Consider the following 22,148-nt stretch of genomic DNA (forward strand, 5'->3'; position numbering starts at 1 on the left):
TCCATGAAGACTCTGAGTTTAAGAGTGATAGAAATTTGAGTTTAAGGTGCTTCAGTTCCCCGCTCTAACCCAATGCCTCCCCCCTCCCCCAGAGCCAGGCACTCCCAGTCCCCCCGCTCTAACCCAATGCCTTGGTCTCGGAGCCAACACCGCCATGCAGCTCAGAACTAGCAAGAGCCACATTTCTTTAAGCAAAGAGCCATGGGTTGGCCACCCCTGCAATATGCTGCAGAGGACAGAAAAGGGAATGGGAATAGCTGCACAGTTTGAGACTCTGAATACAAAACAATTATCCACAAGCTCTTCCTAGACTAGCAATCGTTGTAAGTCAGGTCACATCTCACCAGAAAGAAAGTTTCCCATAAATTTGGTAACGACTCAGATTTGATCAGCAAGCTTGATGTCCTACTAACTTTGATATGATCAACACAACTGCTCAGCAAACCAGGAGTTCCCCTTCTGACTGCTCTAATGATGCCCAACAAAAACACAAGTATCATCGGCATGCTCTCGAACCTTCTCCACATGCATGGTGCTATGGTAATTTCTCTACAGACACCCAGGGTGCTCCCAGACTACTCTGCTGAAGTGTCCTCTGTGTGCATCCTATATCGAAGGAGCTGAACACCTCACAGTATGGAAAAACTTAGCTTTGCAGAAATGTTATTATGTACGCTCTCAGTGACTGGTGTGGATACACCTATGTCCTTGCAATATCAGAAAACTTTAAAACAAAGCACATGTGGGAAGTTCCCAGAAGCTTACCACTGCCATTCTAATAAAAATCACAAGTCATGTTCAAACAGCGTCATATGATCTCCCTTATACTCGAGGCAACTGAGCTAGATTAGGGCAAACATGACAGAATTCACTCAACAGTCTGAGGACCCTGGCATGGAGGAACACTAGGCAGCTGAGGATCATTATGAGCTATGAAGATTTTCAGTGAGGGACAGAGAGAGGAGACTTACGATCCTGCATCATTCCACACTATTTTAACTGACTCCCTTTTTAAATTTCCTAGGTTTGTCACCAATTTTTGAGTTTTGTTTTCAGACATAAAGGAGAGAAAAGGTTGTAGTGGTGGGGAAGACATAATCCAATGGTACCTTCAGGTCCTTATGAGCATCAGATAGCTAAGTATTAGCAGAGAGACTTTGACAGAAAAATGCACTATGCTATGCAATCTTCTAAGGCAGTGGTCTCCAACCTTTACACACCCAAGATCACTTTTTAAATGACAGAACAAGCCAAGATCTACTGCCCCGCTCCTTCCTTGAAGCCTCGCCCCCTCTATTCTTCCTCTCCATCACTTGCTATCCCCAACCCTTATACTGCTGCTTCCCCCCCCCCCCAATTCTTCTGTAGGTAGAGGTTTTTCCAACATTTGGCCTGTCTAGACTGGACCAAATGTCAGAAAAATCCCTTCTTTTGGAAGCCTAATAACCTGCCTAATTTTTCATTTGCACTCAGTTACTTGCATGCAGGACACCTTCAGCCACCCTGAAGAATTCTTTTGGTTTCCTTGCTATTTACATTGTTAATTCCTGTTACTCAAGTTCTAGATCAGGGATGGGGAACTTAAGGCCTGAAGGCCAGTTGTGGCCCCCGGCTTGCCTGGATCTGGCCCCTGAAGCTTTGGGCTGTCCCCCCAGCATTGGGGAGCCCGTGCTGGTGCTCCAGCCCCTCCACAGGGCTGGAGCACACAGACTCTACTAGCCTGGGCCCCCCTAGGCTCTGGTGTGCAAGGGGAATGTGGGTAGTGTTGTTTTTCTGCTTCTCAGTCAGGGGCCACATCAGTGAGGGTTGGCTTTTTTATTTTTTTGTTTGTTTTGTTTTTCACTTGTGTGAGGCCCCCAACTCATTTTTCTGTGGTCAGCAGCCCTGACCCAAAACAGATTCCCCACCTCTGTTCTAGATGTTTATCGCTCCTGACAAAGATAACTATATTTGTAACATATACAGCTACAGAGGGTTTTGAATAGCTACTGCCTGCAACCCATAGCAGTAACAAGTTGTCTAGTCAGACACACTACCCACAATACTAGGCAAACATTAAGACATGGCCCATAGTTTTGTCAGCCAGCTGCAAGGGCTCCTTCACTTTGAGAACACCTTGACTGTCTGAATAAATGTCCAGGGTACAGTTGCAGACCTATGCCAGCTACTCTAGAGACTAGTTAATGAAACTGTACCAGAAGTTTTTTTGCCAACTTGCAGTTAGACATGCAACTGCTCCTAGGAGGAAGCTACAGACAGTTACAGGAACAGCCATAAAGTGGGTGCATAATTGGCTGGATAACCGTAGTCAGAGAGTTGTTGTTAACGGTTCTAAATCCTGCTGGAAAGGGATAACAAGTGGAGTTCCTCAAGGGTCTGTTTTGGGACCCGTACTGTTCAATATCTTCATCAATGATGTAGATATTGGGATAGAGAGTACGTTTATTAAGTTTGCAGATGATACCAAACTGGGTGGGGTTGCGACTTCTTTGGAGGATAGGGACATAATTCAAAATGACCTTAGCAAGTTAGAGAAATGGTCAGAGGTAAACAGGATGAGGTTTAATAAAGAGAAATGCAAAGTGCTCCACTTAGGAAGGAACAATCAGTTCCATACATACAAGATGGGAAGCGACTGTCTAGGAAGGAGCATGGCGGAAAGGGATCTAGGGGTCATAGTGGACCACAAGTTGAATATGAGTCAACAGTGTGATGCTGTTGCAAAAAAAGCAAATATGATTCTAGGTTGTATCAACAGGTGTGTTGTAAGCAAAACTCGTGAAGTCATTCTGCCGCTCTACTCTGCACTAGTTAGGCCTCAGCTGGAGTACTGTGTCCAGTTCTGGGCGCCACATTTCAAGAAAGATGTGGAGAAATTGGAAAGGGTACAGAGAAGAGCGACAAGAATGATTAAAGGTCTAGAGAACATGACCTATGAAGCCAGGCTTCATGAACTGGGCTTGTTTAGTTTGGAAAAAAGAAGATTAAGGGGGGACATGATAGCGGTTTTCAAATATCTAAAAGGGTGTCACAAGGAGGAAGGCGAAAATTTGTTCCTCTTGGTTTCTGAGGACAGGACAAGGAGTAATGGGCTTAAAGTGCAGCAGGGGAGGTTTAGATTGGACATTAGGAAAAAATTCCTAACTGTCAGGGTGATCAAATATTGGAATAAATTGCCAAGGGAGGTGGTGGAATCTCCCTCTCTGGAGATATTTAAGAACAGGTTAGATAGACATCTGTCAGGGATGGTGTAGGTGGAGCTTGGTCCTGCCTTGAGGGCGGGGGGCTGGACTCGATGACCTCTTGAGGTCCCTTCCAGTCCTATTATTCTATGATTCTATGAAGAAAACCAACCAGCCCAGTTGCCACAGTGCCTCTCAGGTCCCAGCAACAGGTGGAACAACGCATACTGATAAAGAAAGCTAAGCGGCACCCCAGATATTTGTGCAATTCTTTTTGTGCTAAAATAGTTATCACACCTGCAAGCATGGCCAGCCCAGCCACATACATCCCCAAGTAAAACCAGACCAGCTTGGCTAGTCCAGATTCAAAGGAGAGATATTTCTATAAAACCAAGTGTTTTATACCCCACCGATAATCCCCCTGCCATTCTGTTTCACTTTCTTCCTACAAGCGTGAAGTGTTACGCTAGCACAGTGATCTCCAACCTTTTTAACCACAAGATCACTTTTTCAATTTAAGTGCAATATAAGATCTATCTCAAACCAAAGTACCCTCGCCCCACTACCTTCCCACCCCTTCTTTGAGGCCTCACCCTGCTCACTCCATCCTCACTCACTTTTACCAGGCTGGGTAGAGGGTTGGGATGCAGGCTCTGGTCTTGGACCAAGGGGTTTGGAGTGTGGGAGGGGCTCCGGGCTTAGCCCAAGGTCAGGAGCTGAGATCCAGGAGGGGTTTCAGGATGCAAGCTCTGGGAAGGAGTTTGGGTGCAGGGGGACTCACGTCTGGTGCAGGAGATTGGATGCAGGAGGAGGCTCAGGATTGGGACAGGGGTTCAGGAAGCAGGCTCTGGCTGGGTGCCATTTAACTGAGATGGATTTCAGGTGGTGGAGCAGTGGGGTTAAGGCAGGATTCTCCTGCCCTGGCCCTGCACCACTCCTGAAAGCAGCTAGCACGTACAGCAGTGGCTCCAGGGCATCATGGGCTGCCCCTCATCTACAGGCACTGAGCCCACAGCTTCTACTAGCCATGGCTCTCCATTATTGATCAATGGGAGCTGCAGGAGCGGTGTCTGCAGGCAAGGACAGCATGTGGAGACCCACCCTGTTCTGCCTTTCTCAGGGGCTGCAGGGACATGCCAGCCACTTCAAGGACCGGCAATTACCATAAGGATAATTACTACTGCCATGACAGCTTAAACATTTTAGAACTCACTACTCAAAGCTTAAGAAATGAAATGAAATGCAAATGAAAATTATGAAATGCACACACCAGTCAAAAAATAACACACTTCGCAAGCAGTAAAACGATTAACAACCACCCTCCATTTATGTGTTGGGTCAAGGGATGAGAGTGAAGAACAGTGTGTGTTTGTGAAAATAACAGACACACACACACAGTGTGTGAGAGTAACAGAGTTTTGCACTGTCAAGCTCCCTCCATCCCCTTATCCCTGTGTGGAGACAGTGTACAGAAGTGGTGGGGAGGGGGGGGGATCACCCTGACATCAGCACCTCCCCTCTTCTCCCTCCCACACCCTGCACAGCAAACAGGAGGCTCCCAGGGGGGCAGCTCCAAGGCAGAGGGCAGAAGCAGCATGACAGTGGATGGAGGGGCAAACAAAGTGCTAGCACTGGATAGCTTCCTGTCCAACACAGTCAGGATCACCTGTCAGAGGCTCCAAGACCTACCAGTAGATCCTGATCTACTGGTTGGTGATCACTGCTATAGGGCTATGAAACCACTGCCATGTCACAGCAAATGAGTCATCCCTGTAAACTCAACTGCCACCTCACACCAGAGAAGTGGCTGCAGTTCCACAGACAGAGAAGCAACCCTGCTGGATAGTTACTGGTATCCATGGTGGCCCGTCAGAAGTGTTATTACTCGTTATTGTTACTTTACATCTCTACAGCCTTCTCTACCCCACACCAGCATATTACAGCAGACAACTCATGGGCAGCAGAGGAAGGGGAAACATCCAAACTCAAGACACTAGAGTAGCCTCCTAGTATTCTATAGAGATCCCAATGGACATTCCAATGTCTCCATGTTACAGAAGGGACAAAGGGAGACTGGGTTTCACTCTGAGCCACCCAGACTAAGAAAATGAAAGGCAAGTGAGAAGGGAGGTGACCCTACCCAAGAACTGCCTGGGTCAGGCCAATGGTCCATCTAGCTCATCATCCTGTTTTCCAACAAAGGCTTATTCCAGATGCTTCAGAAAAAGTGAACAGCAGAGGGCAGGGATCCAGGGACCCTCCCCGTCACCCAGGCCCAGCTTCGGCTGCCAGAGGTTCAGGGCCTGCAGAGCAGGGGAGGGACCAACAATCAACGGACCCACCCACGTCTCCGCCCCAGCCCCGGGCCGGCCACAGCTCAGCGGCACGGAAAAGCCCCAGGCAGGGCTCAGGGCCCCAGCTTCAGCCCGGCCCGGCGGAGCTTCGGCTTGGGGGGGCTCCAGAACCTCGCACGTGGCGACCTTTGACCCCGAACGCTTCCCCGCTCGCGCGACCCCTGACCCCATGACTCACCCTGACGCAGGTGAGCGCGCAGTGCGCGTGCACGGACCACAGTCCCGAGAGCGCGGTGAGCAGGTGCGCGACCCCGATGGCGGCGAGCGCCAGCAGCGCGGCCTCGGGGGGCCCGCGGCCCGAGCCGGCCTCCTCTCCCTCCGCCTCCCCCCACACGGCCCAGACCCGGGGCCCCCACAGCCACAGCCAGGCCGGGTACAGCCCGGCCACGAACGGCAGCACGGTGCCGTGCAGCAGCCGGGGCCGCCGCCGGTACAGGGTGACCGCAGAGACCAGCTCGTCCGCGGGGCCCGGAGCCACAGCGGCCGCCGCCATCTTCCGGGAGCCCTCCTAGCAACGCGCCGCTTCCGCTTCCGGGGACACGGTGCCCTCAGCCCCCACCGCGCGTGCGCTACACCGCGCCGACAGGCCGCGCATGCGCGGCGACTGGCCCGATTGCCTCTAGTGTCGTGGCTCGGCGGGCGAGTCTGTGCGCATGCGGCCTGGGACGGACCGCGGAAGTGGCCTGGCTGCGCCTGTGCTCCGCGCGGCGGCATGTGAGCGCGGGGGCGGGGCTGGCCGGGGGGGGCGGGTGGCCCCTGGGGCGAGCCTGGCCCCTGGAGGGGGGGCCGGGGGGGCAGGGTGGTCCCTGGAGGGGGCTGGTCGGGGGGTGCAGGGTGGTCCCTGGAGGGGGGGCTGGCCGGGGGGGGGGCAGGGTGGCCCCTGGGACGGGACGGGGGGGCAGGGTGGTTCCTGGGGCGAGCCTGGCCCCTGGAGGGGGGGCCGGGGGGGGGCGAGCCTGGTCCCTGGAGGAGGGGCCGGGGGGGCGAGCCTGGCCCCTGGAGGGGGGGCCGGGGGGGGCGAGCCTGGTCCCTGGAGGGGGGGCCGGGGGGTGCAGGGTGGACCCTGGGACGGGAGGGGGCAGGACGGGACGGGGGGTGCAGGGTGGCCCCTGGGGCGAGCCTGGCCCCTGGAGGGGGGGCCGGGGGGGCGAGCCTGGCCCCTGGAGGGGGGGCTGGCCGGGGGGTGCAGGGTGGTCCCTGGAGGGGGGGCCGGGGGGGGCGAGCCTGGCCCCTGGAGGGGGGGCTGGTCGGGGGGTGCAGGGTGGTCCCTGGATGGGGGGCCGGGGGGGGCGAGCCTGGCCCCTGGAGGGGGGGCTGGCCGGGGGGTGCAGGGTGGTCCCTGGGACAGGGTGCAAAGGGGGATAGTCGCTGGGGGCATCTGGCCCCCCGGCCGGGTTGGGGGAGGTGCGTGGGGCATTTCCTGAGTGGGAGGGGGCCGGGCGCTTCCCGCTGACTCTCGGGTCTCTCCCCAGGGAGGCCGCCCTGGAGGTGGCGGCGCGGTACTGCCGCGACGAGATGGAGCAGTACGGGCGCTGTGTCGCCTCCAGCCCCACCACCTGGCAGCAAGACTGTGACCAGCTTAAGCTCAACATATCCCGCTGCGCCTCCTCCCAGTGAGTGCAAGGCCCCTCTCCTGCCCCACTCAGCCCAGCCCTTTGTGCTCCTAGTGGGGGTCTGCCCTCAACCCAGCCAGTGGCACGAGGCACGACCTTCTGTCCAGCCAGCTCTCTACACACCCCATGGCTCCCATCGCCATGGTATCTGAGCAGCTCATGCAGGTGCATCAGTATGCCCCCACCTTTACGAGCTGAGGGGCTATTCACCCCATTGCATAGCTGGAAGCAGAGCAGCAGGGAGAGGAAATGACCATGGCCACACCAGGGCCTGGACTCCGTTCATAGAGTAATATGAATTCTGTAACCACAAGGCCAACCTGCTCCATCTGTTGTGCATCCAATTGCTAAAATTTTACACCTGCTGCTGAGCACATTCCTGACTTCCCTACAGCTACTTTCTCTAGAGATTTAAACATGTTCTTAGAGCTCAGGGTCTGTATGTGCTTGCTTTTTTGCAGCCCCATCGTGCAGAAGATCCGCCATGACTGTGCCGAGCCCTTCACTGCATTTGAACAGTGCTTGAAACAGAACCAGGCCTCTGTCATGAACTGCACAGAACACATTAACCAGTTTCTGATTTGTGCCGATCAGGTGAAGCTGACAACTTAAGGTGAATGAAGTGTCAGCTGGAAACTTGAAAGCCTCTATTCATCTCTAGCAGAGGCAGTCTACCTCTTCTCCAGCCCTAGAGATTGCTTCCTGGAGTCAGATTGGAGACCAGAGGGCCAGCTGTAACCATGGTTCTTGCAATAGTGACACTTGACTGCGAAAAGCCAGAGTGACCAGATAACATGTTTCACCCAAGTCTCCAATTAAGTAGCAGATGGTAATGACAGTCACCATGAGCTTGAGCTGACAGCCATGTGATGAAAACCATGAACACTGTTGCCAATCCCTTGAGCCATCTTGGTTGCTGCCATGAGCCTATGACTTCAATCTCACTTACAATCTGGAGTAATGTACATCAAGCTTTTGCAGTAGAATCTGCTACTTGACTTCTCTGAGCACTTTCTTTCAAAGGATTTGGGCTTTGATGGAGCAGTATAAAAATCATCTTGTTAATTTTGTGGAAACTCCTAGAAAGCTGCAGAATTACTTATCAGCTGTCTGTAAACGCTATAACTTCAGGACTAGAGTTTCACATATTGCATAACCACTGACTCATTTCCTGCTGTCTTTCCACAGGGAACATGGAACACCTTCACCTTCAGGAATGAGACCAGCTTTCCTAGCTGTGGGGCAGTACCTGGCACAAAACAGAACGTGGTACAAGACTCCATGCTCTGGCTTCCCTCCGTTTCCAGCCACATGCACCTGAACAGTTGGATTCCCAGCTGGAAACATTCTGATGTCAGAATTTGCCAGGGTGCTGTTAGTGCCACTTTTTCTCTCTGCTCTCACACAGCCCTAAACAGCACCATTAATTAATCAATCAGCTACAGAAACTGTAAGAAAGAGACAATAAAGGCTCAACTCTGCACTGAAATTGAGACGGATGGCTGAAATTGACCCTTAACTTGTCCTGTTTACTGCAACGTATTCTTTCCTACTCCCTACAATATTTGGGCACAGTGTTTCTGTACCCCAATGAATAATTCATAAAAACTAAAGAGCTGGCTCTAGCTTCCTCCTGATGATATGGGGAACTGCTGTGAGAATCTGGCTGACAGCACTGAAATCCACGTGATAAATAAAGAGGGAGCATCAATCTGTTTAGGTCCCAAAACTGAACAGCCCCAAAACTATTCATCATTCCCATTGCTGACATGTTACTGAAAGGCTGTAGATACGCCTGACTTATGCTCTGCTTTGGAGCCAGCAGAGGGAGTCTTGTCAACAGCCCGAGCTGTAGGGATACCTGATAACTAGCACTGCCCATGTTTGAAATGCTTTACAGAACTTGACCATAATAGAAACAAGATGACAAACACATGCCTACATGGTGGGAGAACACTGATATAGAGGGTGGTGACAGGGAAAGAGAGGTAATTTTAGAGTTGCAGACAATGTAGGGGAATGAAAATGACACAAAACATAGTGGATTGTTCTCATGAGAGAGATGAATTAAGGACAAGAGGTTTGGCTTTGTGAATCCTTTGAGCACCTTGCTCTGCAAGGAGAGCCATCTTGAGCATTCCCAAAGCAGACACAGCTGTACAAGAAACACCGCTAGGGCAGAGTATGGGGCATTGGGTCTTCTGGGTTCAATTCCCAACACTTCTGGTTTGATTTCCAAACTTGCGAGAGTCTTTGGTGGTGATCAATGGCTACCTCTAGACTGGCATGATTTTCTGCAAATGCTTTTAACGGAAAAGTTTTTCCGTTAGATTGACACAGACGCTTTTGCGCAAAAGCACTTATTGTGGAAAAGCATCTGTGCCAATCTAGATGCGGTTTTGCGCAAGAAAGCCCCGATCGCCATTTTCGCCATCGGGGCTTTTTTGCGCAAAGCAGTCCTGAGCTGTCTACATTTGTGCAAGAGGGCTTTTTCCCGAACGGGAGCAGCATAGTATTTGCGCAAGAACGCTAACAATCTTACATCAGATCGTCAGTGTTCTTGCGCAAATTCAAGCGGCCAGTATAGACAGCTGGCAAGTTTTTCCACAAAAGCAACTGCTTTTGCAGAAAAACTTGCCAGTCTAGATGCAGCCAATGTGTGTGCAATGGGGATGAGTCCCATCTACCAGCAGAGGTATAAGGCTTAATTTGGATGTTAAAGTATTTTGAGACACTCAGAGGCCATAGAGAAGGACACACTGATAGGCTTATTCAGACTCTGCTTCTTTAAGCTGCTGGGGCCACCCAACAAGAGAGAGAGGTACAGGCCGTGAGCCCAGGCAGTGCACCCCTGTGTAGTGAAGGGAGCCCTATTCCTTGTATAGAAACCAGAATGTGGATGTCCAATCACATATTCCGCAAGTCCCATATTCTAAATCCTGCTGTGAGTCTGTAGCATGCTTTAATTTGAGGCAGTCACCTTCCACGGGCTCAGCAAGGACCAAGCAAGGTTTATCTCTGACCTGGTTCCTAACTATTTCTGTCTCCCTGGCCAGGACACATTCCTTGTCTGCCTTTCAGCTGAGGCAGAGGGCCAGGTTCTTGCCTCTGAGCATGTGGTGTTTGGTGAACATAATTTGCAATCTTCCACTAGCCCATCTTGGCAGAGATTCCCTTCTCCAGAGTGGTGGTGGCAGATTGAAGGTTGTCTGTTCCAGCTTCTAACGAAGCCCAAATCATGCAGCTGGCTGACAGTGCTGTTGTGCTGCTTGCTATAACCTTGTTAGCTGCTGTTCCCTACCCCAGAGGTGGCTGCATTTCAGTAGTGAAGTGATGTGTGGGGGGTCACTTATAACTGAGGGGCTGTGTCTAGACTGCATCCGTAAAAGGGATGCAAATTAGACACATTGCACTTGCAAATGAAGCGGGGATTTAAATCCCCCCGCTTCATTTGCATAAAAATGGCTGCCGCTTTTTTCCGGCTCGGAGCTTTGCTGGAAAAAAGCGCCAGTCTAGACGCGGATCTTTCGGAAAATAAAGCCTTTTCCAAAAGATCCCTTATTCCTCTTAAAATTTTCGACAGCTTGGCATTGCTTGGGGCCCTTCCACAATGCAGAAAACAAACTACTGAAAACCACAGAATACGAACAAGAGAACACAAACATTGGAAATGCTCATCTTCATGCCCTGTCTCCTAGGCCATGGAGAATATATTGCACTAAACACAGTGCAAGCAAGACAGCCAAAGACAGGCTGGACTCTGGCACAAACTGCAGCCCAAGTCAAGAGAGAATAGCACAGCGCTGGGCAACCTAGGCTAGTGAGTGGGTCACATGACTGGCCCTCCTTCATGTCAGTGGGCCATGAGATTGTCGTGACCAAGACAGTGTCCCAGGAGAAGGTAGTTTTGCTAAATGTGCTTGTGTCTCTAGAATTTGCAGGTGTGCCCATCGAAGCGTAGTGGTCCTTAGAGTGGATGCCAAAGGGGCACACGGCTCCGATATTCAATGAGGTGTGCAATCAGCATGCACCTCACTTCACGGCCCTTGCTGTCCATATATGTCACTTCAGTAATACTGGTAGGAAAAAACAACGTAGAACTGGCAACAGTAAACAAAATGTCTCACAGGCCACACTCAGAACCCTGATGGGCTGCAGATTGCCCACCGCTGTAATAGCCTCATACAAACAACTGCAGGATGCGCTTAGATGTTGGAGATGCACCAGAACTGGGCTGAGCCCTACAAAAGTCAAACCCATGCATTCTGCTCCATTGCCAAAGGCCGCAGAGAGGTTCAGCCAAATTAATCCCGACGGCCTCAACTCACTAGGTAAATCTGTATGTTCCATGGTGGGAGCATCACAACACAGATTTAGAGTCACTGTGCGGCGGACGGTCAAGCTTACCATTCCCATCAACGCAAACCAGACCAGAAAGAAATGTTCACCCCAGCAGAATTGACAGAGGAGCCCAAAAAGCCCCCAATGTTAAGTTACGTCAGAAGCTCTAGACTATTTCTGGCTGCATCACAGACCATGTGACACATTCTTCCTCCTGGGGTTAATGCTAGTGGGGTGTTCTCCCTTTAATTCACACACACAGCCCGTCTGTGCCACTGCAGTAACAGGCTCCTTGGAGGCCACACCACTACGGGCAGAAATGGAAGGGACTCTTTGTCCTTCAACTTCCAGCAGGGGCATTCCTTTCTGCTGCCCAGAACTGGTCCTCTCAGCGTTTTGCTTGACTCCTTGCCCGTACACCAGAGTCTTGTGTCCAGCCAAGAGGCAGTGTTGGCTGCTAGGCAGAACAGGGGCTTGGGCGTCAGGGACCAGTCACTGCACCTTTCTTTGCCTGTTTCCTCAGCTCTGAACTGCATCATGCCTGTTTTGTCAGGCCCAACAGGGCACCAAGCCCCTGTTCTGCTAATTGCTGCCTGTAATGGGCTCTGAGGTCCACAAGAGGGCGAAAGCCAAAGACCATTAGTTCAGGTAATTCTTTGCTGGTTTTTTCCTCTGTTCCCTTTTGATTTAGAGCCCTCTCCATATATGAAATTAAGTGTGCTGGGAGTCTCAGCCCGGTACTTTAACTTCTGTTGAAATCAAGTTTCCTTTCAAGTGGAACTTTAAAACCAACAAGGTGAATTACGCATGAGCCTAGAATGAGGAGCTAACAAAAGCTTCTCTTTAATTTTTCATCCAGAAAATGCTCTAATTTTACACTCTGTTTCTCTTATTTAAAAGAGCCATAAATCAGCATGTTCCTTTGGTGTGGGCAGTCACAGGAGAAGATTTAGTACCGCTGGCAGGCCCAGGACTGACATGGGCAGTGGCAAAGGGTAGAGAGCTGTGCAGAACCACATTCCATTCACACACATGGTTGCTTTACTTGGCTCCCATCCAGCTGACATCACATCGCTGCAAGGCAAGGGAAAGGCTGGACAGAAGGGAGCACCCTTGTTTTCTGGTCAACCATAATTTTTAAAGTGTTTAGCTAGATAGACGGAAACGAAACACGTCTGAGCACGGGACGGCATCGGGACCTCCCAGGTTTTACTCCCACCAGAGACACCGGTACACTGATAGCCTCCATCCCTGAAAAAGAACGTCATTTTGTCTCCTGACATCTCGAGGTGAAGGGCCATCAGACTGACAGGTGTATCCCTTACAGAAAAAAGGAGGCTGTGCAGGGTAATGGTCACTGCTCATGGTGGTAGGAGTCTCTGCAATGTGACCTGGGGCATGCCGCTTGACCTGTCTGTGGCCCTGTCTCTCCACATGCACATGGGGTATCATGTCTCTACTTCCCCACACCGGTCTGAGCCTTAATCCAGGAACGTCTGTGAAAGGCTTTGCAAAGCCTTCACAGAGAAACAGCAGGGTGTCAGACTCCTAGCCACAGGGTGACAGCCCATGCCACAAAACGAACAAACGTCAGGCTAGCAGTATTCAGCAATGCCACAAGTGTAGGAGCCACGCCAGCCTCCCGTGTCACAAATACCAGAGCAGCCAGACAGGAAGGAACAGCAAACAAACCAAAGGCGCAGAGGCCTGGGCATATCAATAAGAGAACCCAGCAGTTCTGATCCAGTCAGAAGCTTTTGGGCCACTCGGAACCACGCAGTCCTGGGACACAGACCCGCAGCTCAGCTAGCCCCTGATTGTCCATGAGGTGGGAGTCATGCATCAGGAAAAGCCGCCATTCACCAATCTGGGTGATGATACCAGCATGGAGAGCACAGAGTGATCAAGGACATTGGTCAGCAGAGGGGAGGAGAGCTGACACTCCGCATATCCTGGGATCTTACTCCTCCTGCCCCTTTGCATTTACAACAGCTGCTGCCCACCTGCAATCATGTCAGCCAGCCACTGTCTGCTCCAAAGCCCAGACACCCTGCAGACCCTGGGCACCAGAGGAGCAGTGCGGAGGACCGTTAGAATGGTGCTGAGACCAGAGAAGCAGCTGGACTTTGCTCGGCAAATGTGCTAGTTCTTCAGACTGTGAGGACTCAGCTGTTGGCTTGGTGCCCACAGGCTGACTAACCACTTCGTGATTCAGCACTAGGGATGTTCAAATTCGGTTAAATGGGAAAATCTCAGTGGTTGCACCCTATGGGCACTACAGTATAAAGCTTAAAATAAGATTTATACTGCAGAGCCGAAGCAAAGCATCCCTGGGAGCAGGGCCACCAGCCTTTGCCCCCCCCCAGCTCCCAGGGAGGAGGCTTCACTGCTCTGGCACAGCGAAGCTTCCTGCCTGGGAGCCGGAGTGTAACCGACACCATTAACACTCACTGGTGAACCGGTCCCTGGGGTACACGCTAGCATCTCTGTTCAGCGCAAGTTCAGACTATGTCAGGGTGGAGTCCTGCGTTCTTGCAAGGCACTCTGAGCATGGGCTCTGCCAGGCACTCCAGACAGGGTCAGACCAATGGTCCATCCAGCCCAGCATCCTGTCTGCCCACAGGGGCCAGATGCCCCAGAGGAAGGGATCCTCCCGTCATCACCCTCCTGTCACCCACCTGCAGAGAAACAGAGGCCAGGGATATGATTTGTAAATGTCTTGTTTGTTCATATGGGGCACTCAGTTTCCAGCTAACGAGAACTGGTTCTTGGTGTTGTGTTTGCTGGTTCTTTATAAAGTAAGAATAGCTGTTAGTCCTAGTTCCTTGTGTCTAGCCCCAGGAAGTCTGGTCCCTGGAAAAGATGAGGTTCTGATTTAATGTCCCCCTGAAGAACTCAGGCCAAATGCCTATGGGCTTGCACAGAGAGTAGCTCGATGGATAGGCCTACCTGGAGCTGAGCTAAGCAGAGTGATGGGGAGTTTGTCTGTTCTGAGGCAAGCTTTAGACACCAGCTTTAAGTTTGTTTTTATTTCCAAATGTACATGCAAAAACACTGGCACGTTACAGCACTGGATCACAATGGGAGCAAGGGTAGGATTGCAGAGGTGAAGCTGCCTCCAGCACTTGGAGGAAACATCAATTTGCACGTGATTCACTGAAACATTCTCGTAAAACTTAATCTAAACTGAGACCATTTCTAGTGCAAAAGCCACAGAAAGAAAGAAAGAAAGAAAGAAAGAAAGAAAGAAAGAAAGAAAGAAAGAAAGAAAGAAAGAAAGAAAGAAAGAAAGAAAGAAAGAAAGAAAGAAAGAAAGAAAGAAAGAAAGAAAGAAAGAAAGAAAGCTGGGAATTAGCATCTCATTTCTTATGGGCGGATGGACATGCAACAGGTGGAGATGGACTGAGCGCAGCAACTCCGTCTGGAAGGAGCAGAGAAACCCTGCTTCCATAGAACTTGCCTGTGTGGCTGGAGGTAACTCACAAATTGCCAGGTCCCCTTAAATGAAACATCAAAATGTCTGTAAACTATTTACACAACTGCCTGAACGTAAAAAATTATCCAATACTGCTGTGATGATGGAGGGAGAATACAGATAAAAAGTAAAGTCTCGTAAACAAAGGGGAAAGGGCCTGCCAGTGGGTGAATGGCACATTTATACGCCTGTATTAGCGGGGGAAGCAATGATGGTGTGAGTTTTAGGCAGGTTTTAGTTCAGTTATGTGCCCAGTCCCTTGACTAGATGGGGAGCTCCTGACAGAGGTCAATACATGTTGGGAATGGGTCTCCTGTGCTCTCAAAGCTCATGAGTATTAATGTTCACAAATGCCCCACCCCCAGGCAATACAGCAATACTAACTATGTAGCCTTTCCTGCCTCTCCTTTTGAGAAGGGTTTGCCTAACTTTGGAACCAGACAGAGAAGGCAGAGGAACTTAGAACCAAAATCAACACGACATCCAGAAACTTCAGAGAGCCAGGTTCTCTGCTGGATTTGCAATGCTAGGGCTCAGGGTTTAAACATCCAAGCTATCACTTTCCATTGGCGACATCCTCTTCTCAGGGAGTGTTTGAACAACTGAAGGAAGGCAGATTCGGGAGGCTCTTCATCCACCAGCCTGGGCAAAAGGGGACTGACAGGGAACCATGGGCCATTTCTGCCGGTGTAGCATTGGAAACATGAAATACTGGGCGAGTGAGTAAAGAATTTTCACCTTAAATCTCTGATTTAAACTTCCACTCACTCTCTCCCGCTGCTGTCCGCTGCATCTTTTATAAACCGTCGGTGCTATAACCCTGAACCTGCCTCCTGATCCCCAGCCCTGCACCGAGAGCTTGCCAGACGTCCCTGCTTGGAGAAACATGTTGCTCCTTCCCGTCCACAGAAGAAATTCTCTGTCGCGCAGCAGAATCTGGGCGTTGTAGCTATTGCCTTCAGCGCCACGAAGGAACTCAGCCCCTGGGCGTGGAAGAGGCTCGGCGCAGGGCACGTTCCCAGAAACTCACTGAACACTTTCCTCTTCTCACTCGCGAGGGGAGCTTAATGCTGGGCCGTGACCTGGGTGGACAGTGAGGGAGGGGAATCCCACTGGAGATGGAACCCCAGGCGGGGGGGGGGGGGGGGGGAGAGGGGGAAGCCGGTAAGAACTTTTGGAAATAATTTCTGTTCACACCATTTGTTTTAAAAGAAACAAACAGCCGCCTGTGCAGACAGCATCGGCAGCGCGACGGCTGCGAGAGCGAGATCTTCCTTCTACTTGGAACCGAGGGAGTGGGCCTCCTCCGAGAGGGAGCCGGGAGGGGCTGCTAGGCGTTCTAGATGCGTCTCTCTCTTCGGGATGTGTTCTTGGCTTCCTCACATCATAACAAAGACCAACAAATCTTTTGTTCCTAGGGGCAAATACCCAAGCAAAGCCCTGGCCCCCAGGGACCATCCACTCTGGCATTTCTCCATGGTGTCAGCCTTTAAAAAGCCTAAATCAGCCCCCTTGAGGCAGCCTCCAAAGTGGCAGGAATCTCAGGCAGGGGCATCCTCAGTCGGTGACTGTCCCCAAGGAAAAGGATGCAGGCCAGGTGGAGGCAGGACACAGGCACCACCACTGAATGGGTTGCACCGAGGTTTAAGTAACTGCAACCGACAGAGGCGATGCTGCTTCCAAGCCTGACTCTGGGCAGCTGAGCCAGTCTCATTTGAAGACGGGACACGGGACAAACAACTAAACGACATCCTACCACCTGCGTGGCGGTGGCGAGAGGAAAGGAGGGCGAGGCAGGGCAGTGGAGTTCTCGGGTGTGGAAGGTCCTCCTGAATTAGTACTTCTGTGTGTGGCAAACCCAGCCCCCCGTCATTGCGCAGGGTTCAAAGAACTTCTTGGGAGGGTTTTTCCTCCCTGCTGCTCATTGTGAATTCAGAGCAGAGACTGTCCAGGCGCGTCCCAATGAACCGGGGCTTTGTCCACGGTCAGGAGGTGAAGTAGGAGCTCTGCATGGAGTAGAGCCGGTCGATGGGGTTCCCCACACGGGCTTGCAGGAGGTTGGCTTCCCCGCTTGACAGCAGGCAGTCTCCCAAGTGGCTGATGCTGTCGCTGTCCATGTCATGGAAAACGCCTTCCGAGTCTGGGGAGGGAGGGAAACGGGAGAAAAGCCTCAGCACGGCCCACATCCCCTTGCCTGACTCACCACACACACAGGACAGTTCTCGAGTGGCATGGACCCCTGAGCAGAGTCCAGCATGAGGCCCAGACACCGCTTTGCCCCGCCTCGCTGGGCAGGGCCACCCCCAACCCTTAGGGCTGCCCAGCCTCTCAGTTTGTCCGGGAGCTTCCCAGAATCGAGCTCCATCTCCCGGAGCCAAACCAGATTGGCCACTAAAAATTCAGCCACGCAGCAGGGCTAAGGCAAGCTCCCCGCCTGCCCTGTCCGTGAACTGCTCCCGGAAGTGGCTGGCACATCCCTGCAGCTCCACACATTGCCCCATCCCCGAGCAATGACTCTGCAGCTCCCATTGTCCAGGAACGGCGGGCAGCATGCAGAGCCACCTCCCGGCTCCGGCCTAGGGGCTGCAGGGTGGCACTGGCCACTTCCAGGAGCGGCTCAGGGAGCTCCCTTAGCTCCACTGCCCTGTTGTCTGGGACCTGAAGCCACCTGAGGTAAATGCCGCCCTGTCAGAGCCTGCACTCTGATCCCTGCCACACCCAACCCCCTGCCCCAGCTCTGAGCCCACCCCTTGCACCTTCTGACACACCTAACCCCCAACCCTGAGCCCCTGTGCCCAAACCCATTCCCAGAGCCCACACCTCTGGTGTACCCCTGCCCCCGCCCTGAGTCTCCTCCCAGAGCCCACACCTCTGGTGTACCCCTGCCCCAGCCCTGAGCCTCCTCCCAGAGCCCACACCCCTGGTGTACCCCTACCCCCGCCCTGAGCCTCCTCCCAGAGCCCACACCCCTGGTGTACCCCTGCCCCCGCCCTGAGCCTCCTCCCAGAGCCCACATCCCTGGTGTCCCCTGCCCCAGCCCTGAGTCTCCTCCCAGAGCCCACATCCCTGGTGTACCCCTGCCCCCGCCCTGAGCCTCCTCCCAGAGCCCACACCCCCTGGTGTACCCCTGCCCCAGCCCTGAGTCTCCTCCCAGAGCCCACACCTCTGGTGTACCCCTGCCCCAGCCCTGAGCCTCCTCCCAGAGCCCACACCCCTGGTGTCCCCTGCCCCAGCCCTGAGTCTCCTCCCAGAGCCCACATCCCTGGTGTACCCCTGCCCCCGCCCTGAGCCTCCTCCCAGAGCCCACATCCCTGGTGTACCCCTGCCCCAGCCCTGAGCCTCCTCCCAGAGCCCACATCCCTGGTGTCCCCTGCCCCAGCCCTGAGTCTCCTCCCAGAGCCCACATCCCTGGTGTACCCCTGCCCCAGCCCTGAGTCTCCTCCCAGAGCCCACACCTCTGGTGTACCCCTGCCCCAGCCCTGAGCCTCCTCCCAGAGCCCACACCCCCTGGTGTACCCCTGCCCCAGCCCTGAGTCTCCTCCCAGAGCCCACATCCCTGGTGTCCCCTGCCCCAGCCCTGAGTCTCCTCCCAGAGCCCACACCCCTGGTGTACCCCTGCCCCAGCCCTGAGCCTCCTCCCAGAGCCCACACCCCTGGTGTACCCCTACCCCCACCCTGAGCCTCCTCCCAGAGCCCACATCCCTGGTGTACCCCTGCCCCCGCCCTGAGCCTCCTCCCAGAGCCCACACCCCCTGGTGTACCGCTGCCCCAGCCCTGAGCCTCCTCCCAGAGCCCACACCCCTGGTGTACCCCTGCCCCCGCCCTGAGCCTCCTCCCAGAGCCCACACCCCTGGTGTACCCCTACCCCCACCCTGAGCCTCCTCCCAGAGCCCACATCCCTGGTGTACCCCTGCCCCCGCCCTGAGCCTCCTCCCAGAGCCCACATCCCTGCTGTGCCCCTGCCCCAGCCCTGAGTCTCCTCCCAGAGCTCACACCCCCTGGTGTACCCCTGCCCCAGCCCTGAGCCTCCTCCCAGAGCCCACACCCCTGCTGTGCCCCTGCCCCAGCCCTGAGTCTCCTCCCAGAGCTCACACCCCCTGGTGTACCCCTGCCCCAGCCCTGAGCCTCCTCCCAGAGCCCACACCCCTGGTGTACCCCTGCCCCAGCCCTGAGCCTCCTCCCAGAGCCCACATCCCTGGTGTCCCCTGCCACAGCCCTGAGCCTCCTCCCAGAGCCCACACCCCTGGCGTACCCCTGCCCCAGCCCTGAGCCTCCTCCCAGAGCCCACACCCCTGGCGTACCCCTGCCCCAGCCCTGAGCCTCCTCCCAGAGCCCACACCCCTGGCGTACCCCTGCCCCAGCCCTGAGCCTCCTCCCAGAGCCCACACCCCCTGGCGTACCCCTACCCCAGCCCTGAGCCTCCTCCCAGAGCCCACACCCCTGGTGTACCCCTGCCCCAGCCCTGAGCCTCCTCCCAGAGCCCACACCCCTGGCGTACCCCTGCCCCAGCCCTGAGCCTCCTCCCAGAGCCCACACCCCTGCTGTGCCCCTACCCCAGCCCTGAGCCTCCTCCCAGAGCCCACACCCCCTGGTGTACCCCTGCCCCCGCCCTGAGCCTCCTCCCAGAGCCCACACCCCTGGTGTACCCCTGCCCCAGCCTTGAGCCTCCTCCCAGAGCCCACACCCCCTGGTGTACCCCTGCCCCAGCCCTGAGCCTCCTCCCAGAGCCCACACCCCTGGTGTACCGCTGCCCCAGCCCTGAGCCTCCTCCCAGAGCCCACACCCCTGGCGTACCCCTGCCCCAGCCCTGAGCCTCCTCCCAGAGCCCACACCCCTGGCGTACCCCTGCCCCAGCCCTGAGCCTCCTCCCAGAGCCCACACCCCTGGCGTACCCCTGCCCCAGCCCTGAGCCTCCTCCCAGAGCCCACACCCCTGGTGTACCCCTGCCCCAGCCCTGAGCCTCCTCCCAGAGCCCACACCCCTGGTGTACCCCTACCCCAGCCCTGAGCCTCCTCCCAGAGCCCACACCCCTGGCGTACCCCTGCCCCAGCCCTGAGCCTCCTCCCAGAGCCCACACCCCTGGTGTACCTCTGCCCCAGCCTTGAGCCTCCTCCCAGAGCCCACACCCCTGGCGTACCCCTGCCCCAGCCCTGAGCCTCCTCCCAGAGCCCACACCTCTGGTGTACCCCTGCCCCAGCCCTGAGCCTCCTCCCAGAGCCCACACCCCTGGTGTACCCCTGCCCCAGCCCTGAGCCTCCTCCCAGAGCCCATACCCCCTGGTGTACCCCTGCCCCAGCCCTGAGCCTCCTCCCAGAGCCCACACCCCTGGCGTACCCCTGCCCCAGCCCTGAGCCTCCTCCCAGAGCCCACACCCCTGGCGTACCCCTGCCCCAGCCCTGAGCCTCCTCCCAGAGCCCACACCCCTGGTGTACCCCTGCCCCAGCCCTGAGCCTCCTCCCAGAGCCCACACCCCTGGCGTACCCCTGCCCCAGCCCTGAGCCTTCTCCCAGAGCCCACACCCAGCCTCATACTCTAGCCTAGAGGAAGTGAGTGACGGTGGAGGAGAGTGAGAGAGGGAGGGAGGGGACATGGAGAAGGGGTGGGACACAAGTGGGCCCTTGGAGAAGGGGCAGGGCAGGGCGTGGGGCAAGGATGTTTGGGTTTGTGTGATTGGCAGCCCTACCACCCCCTCATCCCTGGGCAAGGCCCAGCACAAGGACTAGCCTTCCCCCAACCTTCCCCTTGGCCCAGCACCCAGTCCAGCCTCCTGCAATCACAGCAGGACCAAGCACCATCTAGATCATCCCTGACAAGTGTCTGTCCAACCTGCTCTTCAATATCTCCAGTAATGGAGACTCCACAACCCCCTGGGCAATTTATCCCAGTGTTTAACCCCCGACAGGCAGGGAGTTTTTCCTAATGTCCAACCTAAACCTCCCTTGCTGCAGTTTAAGCCCATTGCTTCTTGTCCTGTCCTCAGAGGTCAAGGAGAACAATTTTTCTCCCTCTTCCTTGTAGCAATGTTTTAGGTAATTGAAAGCTGTTACCATGTCCCCTCTCAGTCTTCTCCAGTCTAAACAAACCCAGTTCTTTCAATCTTGCCTCACAGGTCATGTTTTCTAGACCTTTAATTATTTTTGTTGCTCTTCCCAGGACCTTCTCCAATTTCTCCCCACCTTTCCTGAAATGTGGTGTCCCCAGAATTGGACACAATACTTCAGCTGAGGCCTAAGCAGCACAAAATAGAGTGGGAAAATGACTTTTCATCTCTTACTTACATCTCCTCTCCTGCTAATACATCTCAGAGTGATGTTTGCTGGTTTTTTGCAAGTGTCACACATATTTAACTTGTCACCGGCTATGACCCCTAGAAACCTTTTTTGCAGTACTCCTTCCTAGACAATCGCTTCCCATTTTATATGTGTGAAATGGCTTGTTCCTCCCTAAGTGGAGTATTTTGCATTTCTTCTTATTGAATTTCATCCTGTTTACCTCAGACCATTTCTCCAGTTTGTCCAGATCATTTTGAATTATGACCCTATCCTCAAAAGCACTTGCAACCGCTCCCAGCTTGGTATCATCTGCAAACTTAATGAGTGTACTTTCTATGCCATCATCTAAATAGCTGATGAAGATATTGAACAGAACCGGTCCCAAAACAGACCTCTGTGGAACCCCACTAGTTATACCTTTCCAACATGACTTTGAACGGTTGATAATTATCTCTGAAAATCCACCTTATAGCAGCCCCATCTAAGCTGTATTTCCCTAGTAGTTAATTTACAAGAAGGACATGAAAGACTATCAAATGACTTACTAAAGTCTAGCTATATCCCATCTACTGCTTATTCCTTATCCACAAGGCTTGTTATCCTATCAGACAAAGCTATCAGGTTGGTTTCACATGCTTTGTTCTTTACAAATCCATGCTGACTGTTACTTATCACCTTATTATCTTCTAGGTGTTTGCAAATGGATTCCTTAACTATTTGTTCTATTATCTTTCCTGGCATGGAAGTTAAACTAACTGGTCTGTAGTTTTCTGGGTTGTCCTTACTTCTCTTTTTATAGATGGGCACTAGATTTGCCCTTTTCCAGTCTTCTGGAATCTCCCGTGTCTTCCATGACTTTTGAAAGGTAGTAGTATTGGCTCAATGATCTTCTCTACCAGCTCTTCTAGGAT

General features: G+C 53.7%; 3 protein-coding genes across 7 annotated transcripts in view; 1 reads left to right on the top strand and 2 right to left on the bottom strand.

Annotated features, from left to right (window-relative positions):
- The window catches only part of ATP13A1 (ATPase 13A1), a 33,284-nt gene extending 27,224 nt beyond the window's left edge, over window positions 1–6,060 (bottom strand). For all 3 annotated transcript variants that reach the window (XM_075902475.2, XM_075902474.2, XM_075902473.2), the window contains exon 1: window positions 5,715–6,060. In XM_075902475.2, coding sequence (XP_075758590.1) covers window positions 5,715–6,029 — 315 coding nt within the window. In that variant the 5' untranslated portion in view covers window positions 6,030–6,060. The remainder of the gene's footprint in view (window positions 1–5,714) is intronic.
- Window positions 6,061–6,117: 57 nt separating this feature from the next.
- On the top strand, window positions 6,118–8,642 carry CHCHD5 (coiled-coil-helix-coiled-coil-helix domain containing 5). Its single transcript, XM_089774687.1, has 3 exons — window positions 6,118–6,250; window positions 7,009–7,149; window positions 7,611–8,642. Coding segments are annotated over exons 1-3 (294 nt in total). The 5' UTR covers window positions 6,118–6,248; the 3' UTR covers window positions 7,762–8,642.
- A 5,863-nt stretch (window positions 8,643–14,505) lies between these two features.
- LOC102445048 (LIM homeobox transcription factor 1-alpha-like) overlaps window positions 14,506–22,148 on the bottom strand; it is a 62,784-nt gene continuing 55,141 nt past the window's right edge. For all 3 annotated transcript variants that reach the window (XM_075902482.2, XM_075902483.2, XM_089774673.1), the window contains one exon: window positions 14,506–17,105. In XM_075902482.2, coding sequence (XP_075758597.1) covers window positions 16,951–17,105 — 155 coding nt within the window. In that variant the 3' untranslated portion in view covers window positions 14,506–16,950. The remainder of the gene's footprint in view (window positions 17,106–22,148) is intronic.

The sequence above is a fragment of the Pelodiscus sinensis genome, chromosome 31 (genome assembly GCF_052426305.1).
Source record: "Pelodiscus sinensis isolate ZL-2025 chromosome 31, ASM5242630v1, whole genome shotgun sequence".
Taxonomy (NCBI): domain Eukaryota; kingdom Metazoa; phylum Chordata; order Testudines; family Trionychidae; genus Pelodiscus; species Pelodiscus sinensis.

Bases quoted from the DNA above. Each gene is read 5' to 3' on its own strand.
- CHCHD5 (XM_089774687.1), top strand. The intron at 7,150-7,610 runs GTGAGTGCAAGG...GCTTTTTTGCAG, and splicing joins TCCCGCTGCGCCTCCTCCCA to CCCCATCGTGCAGAAGATCC.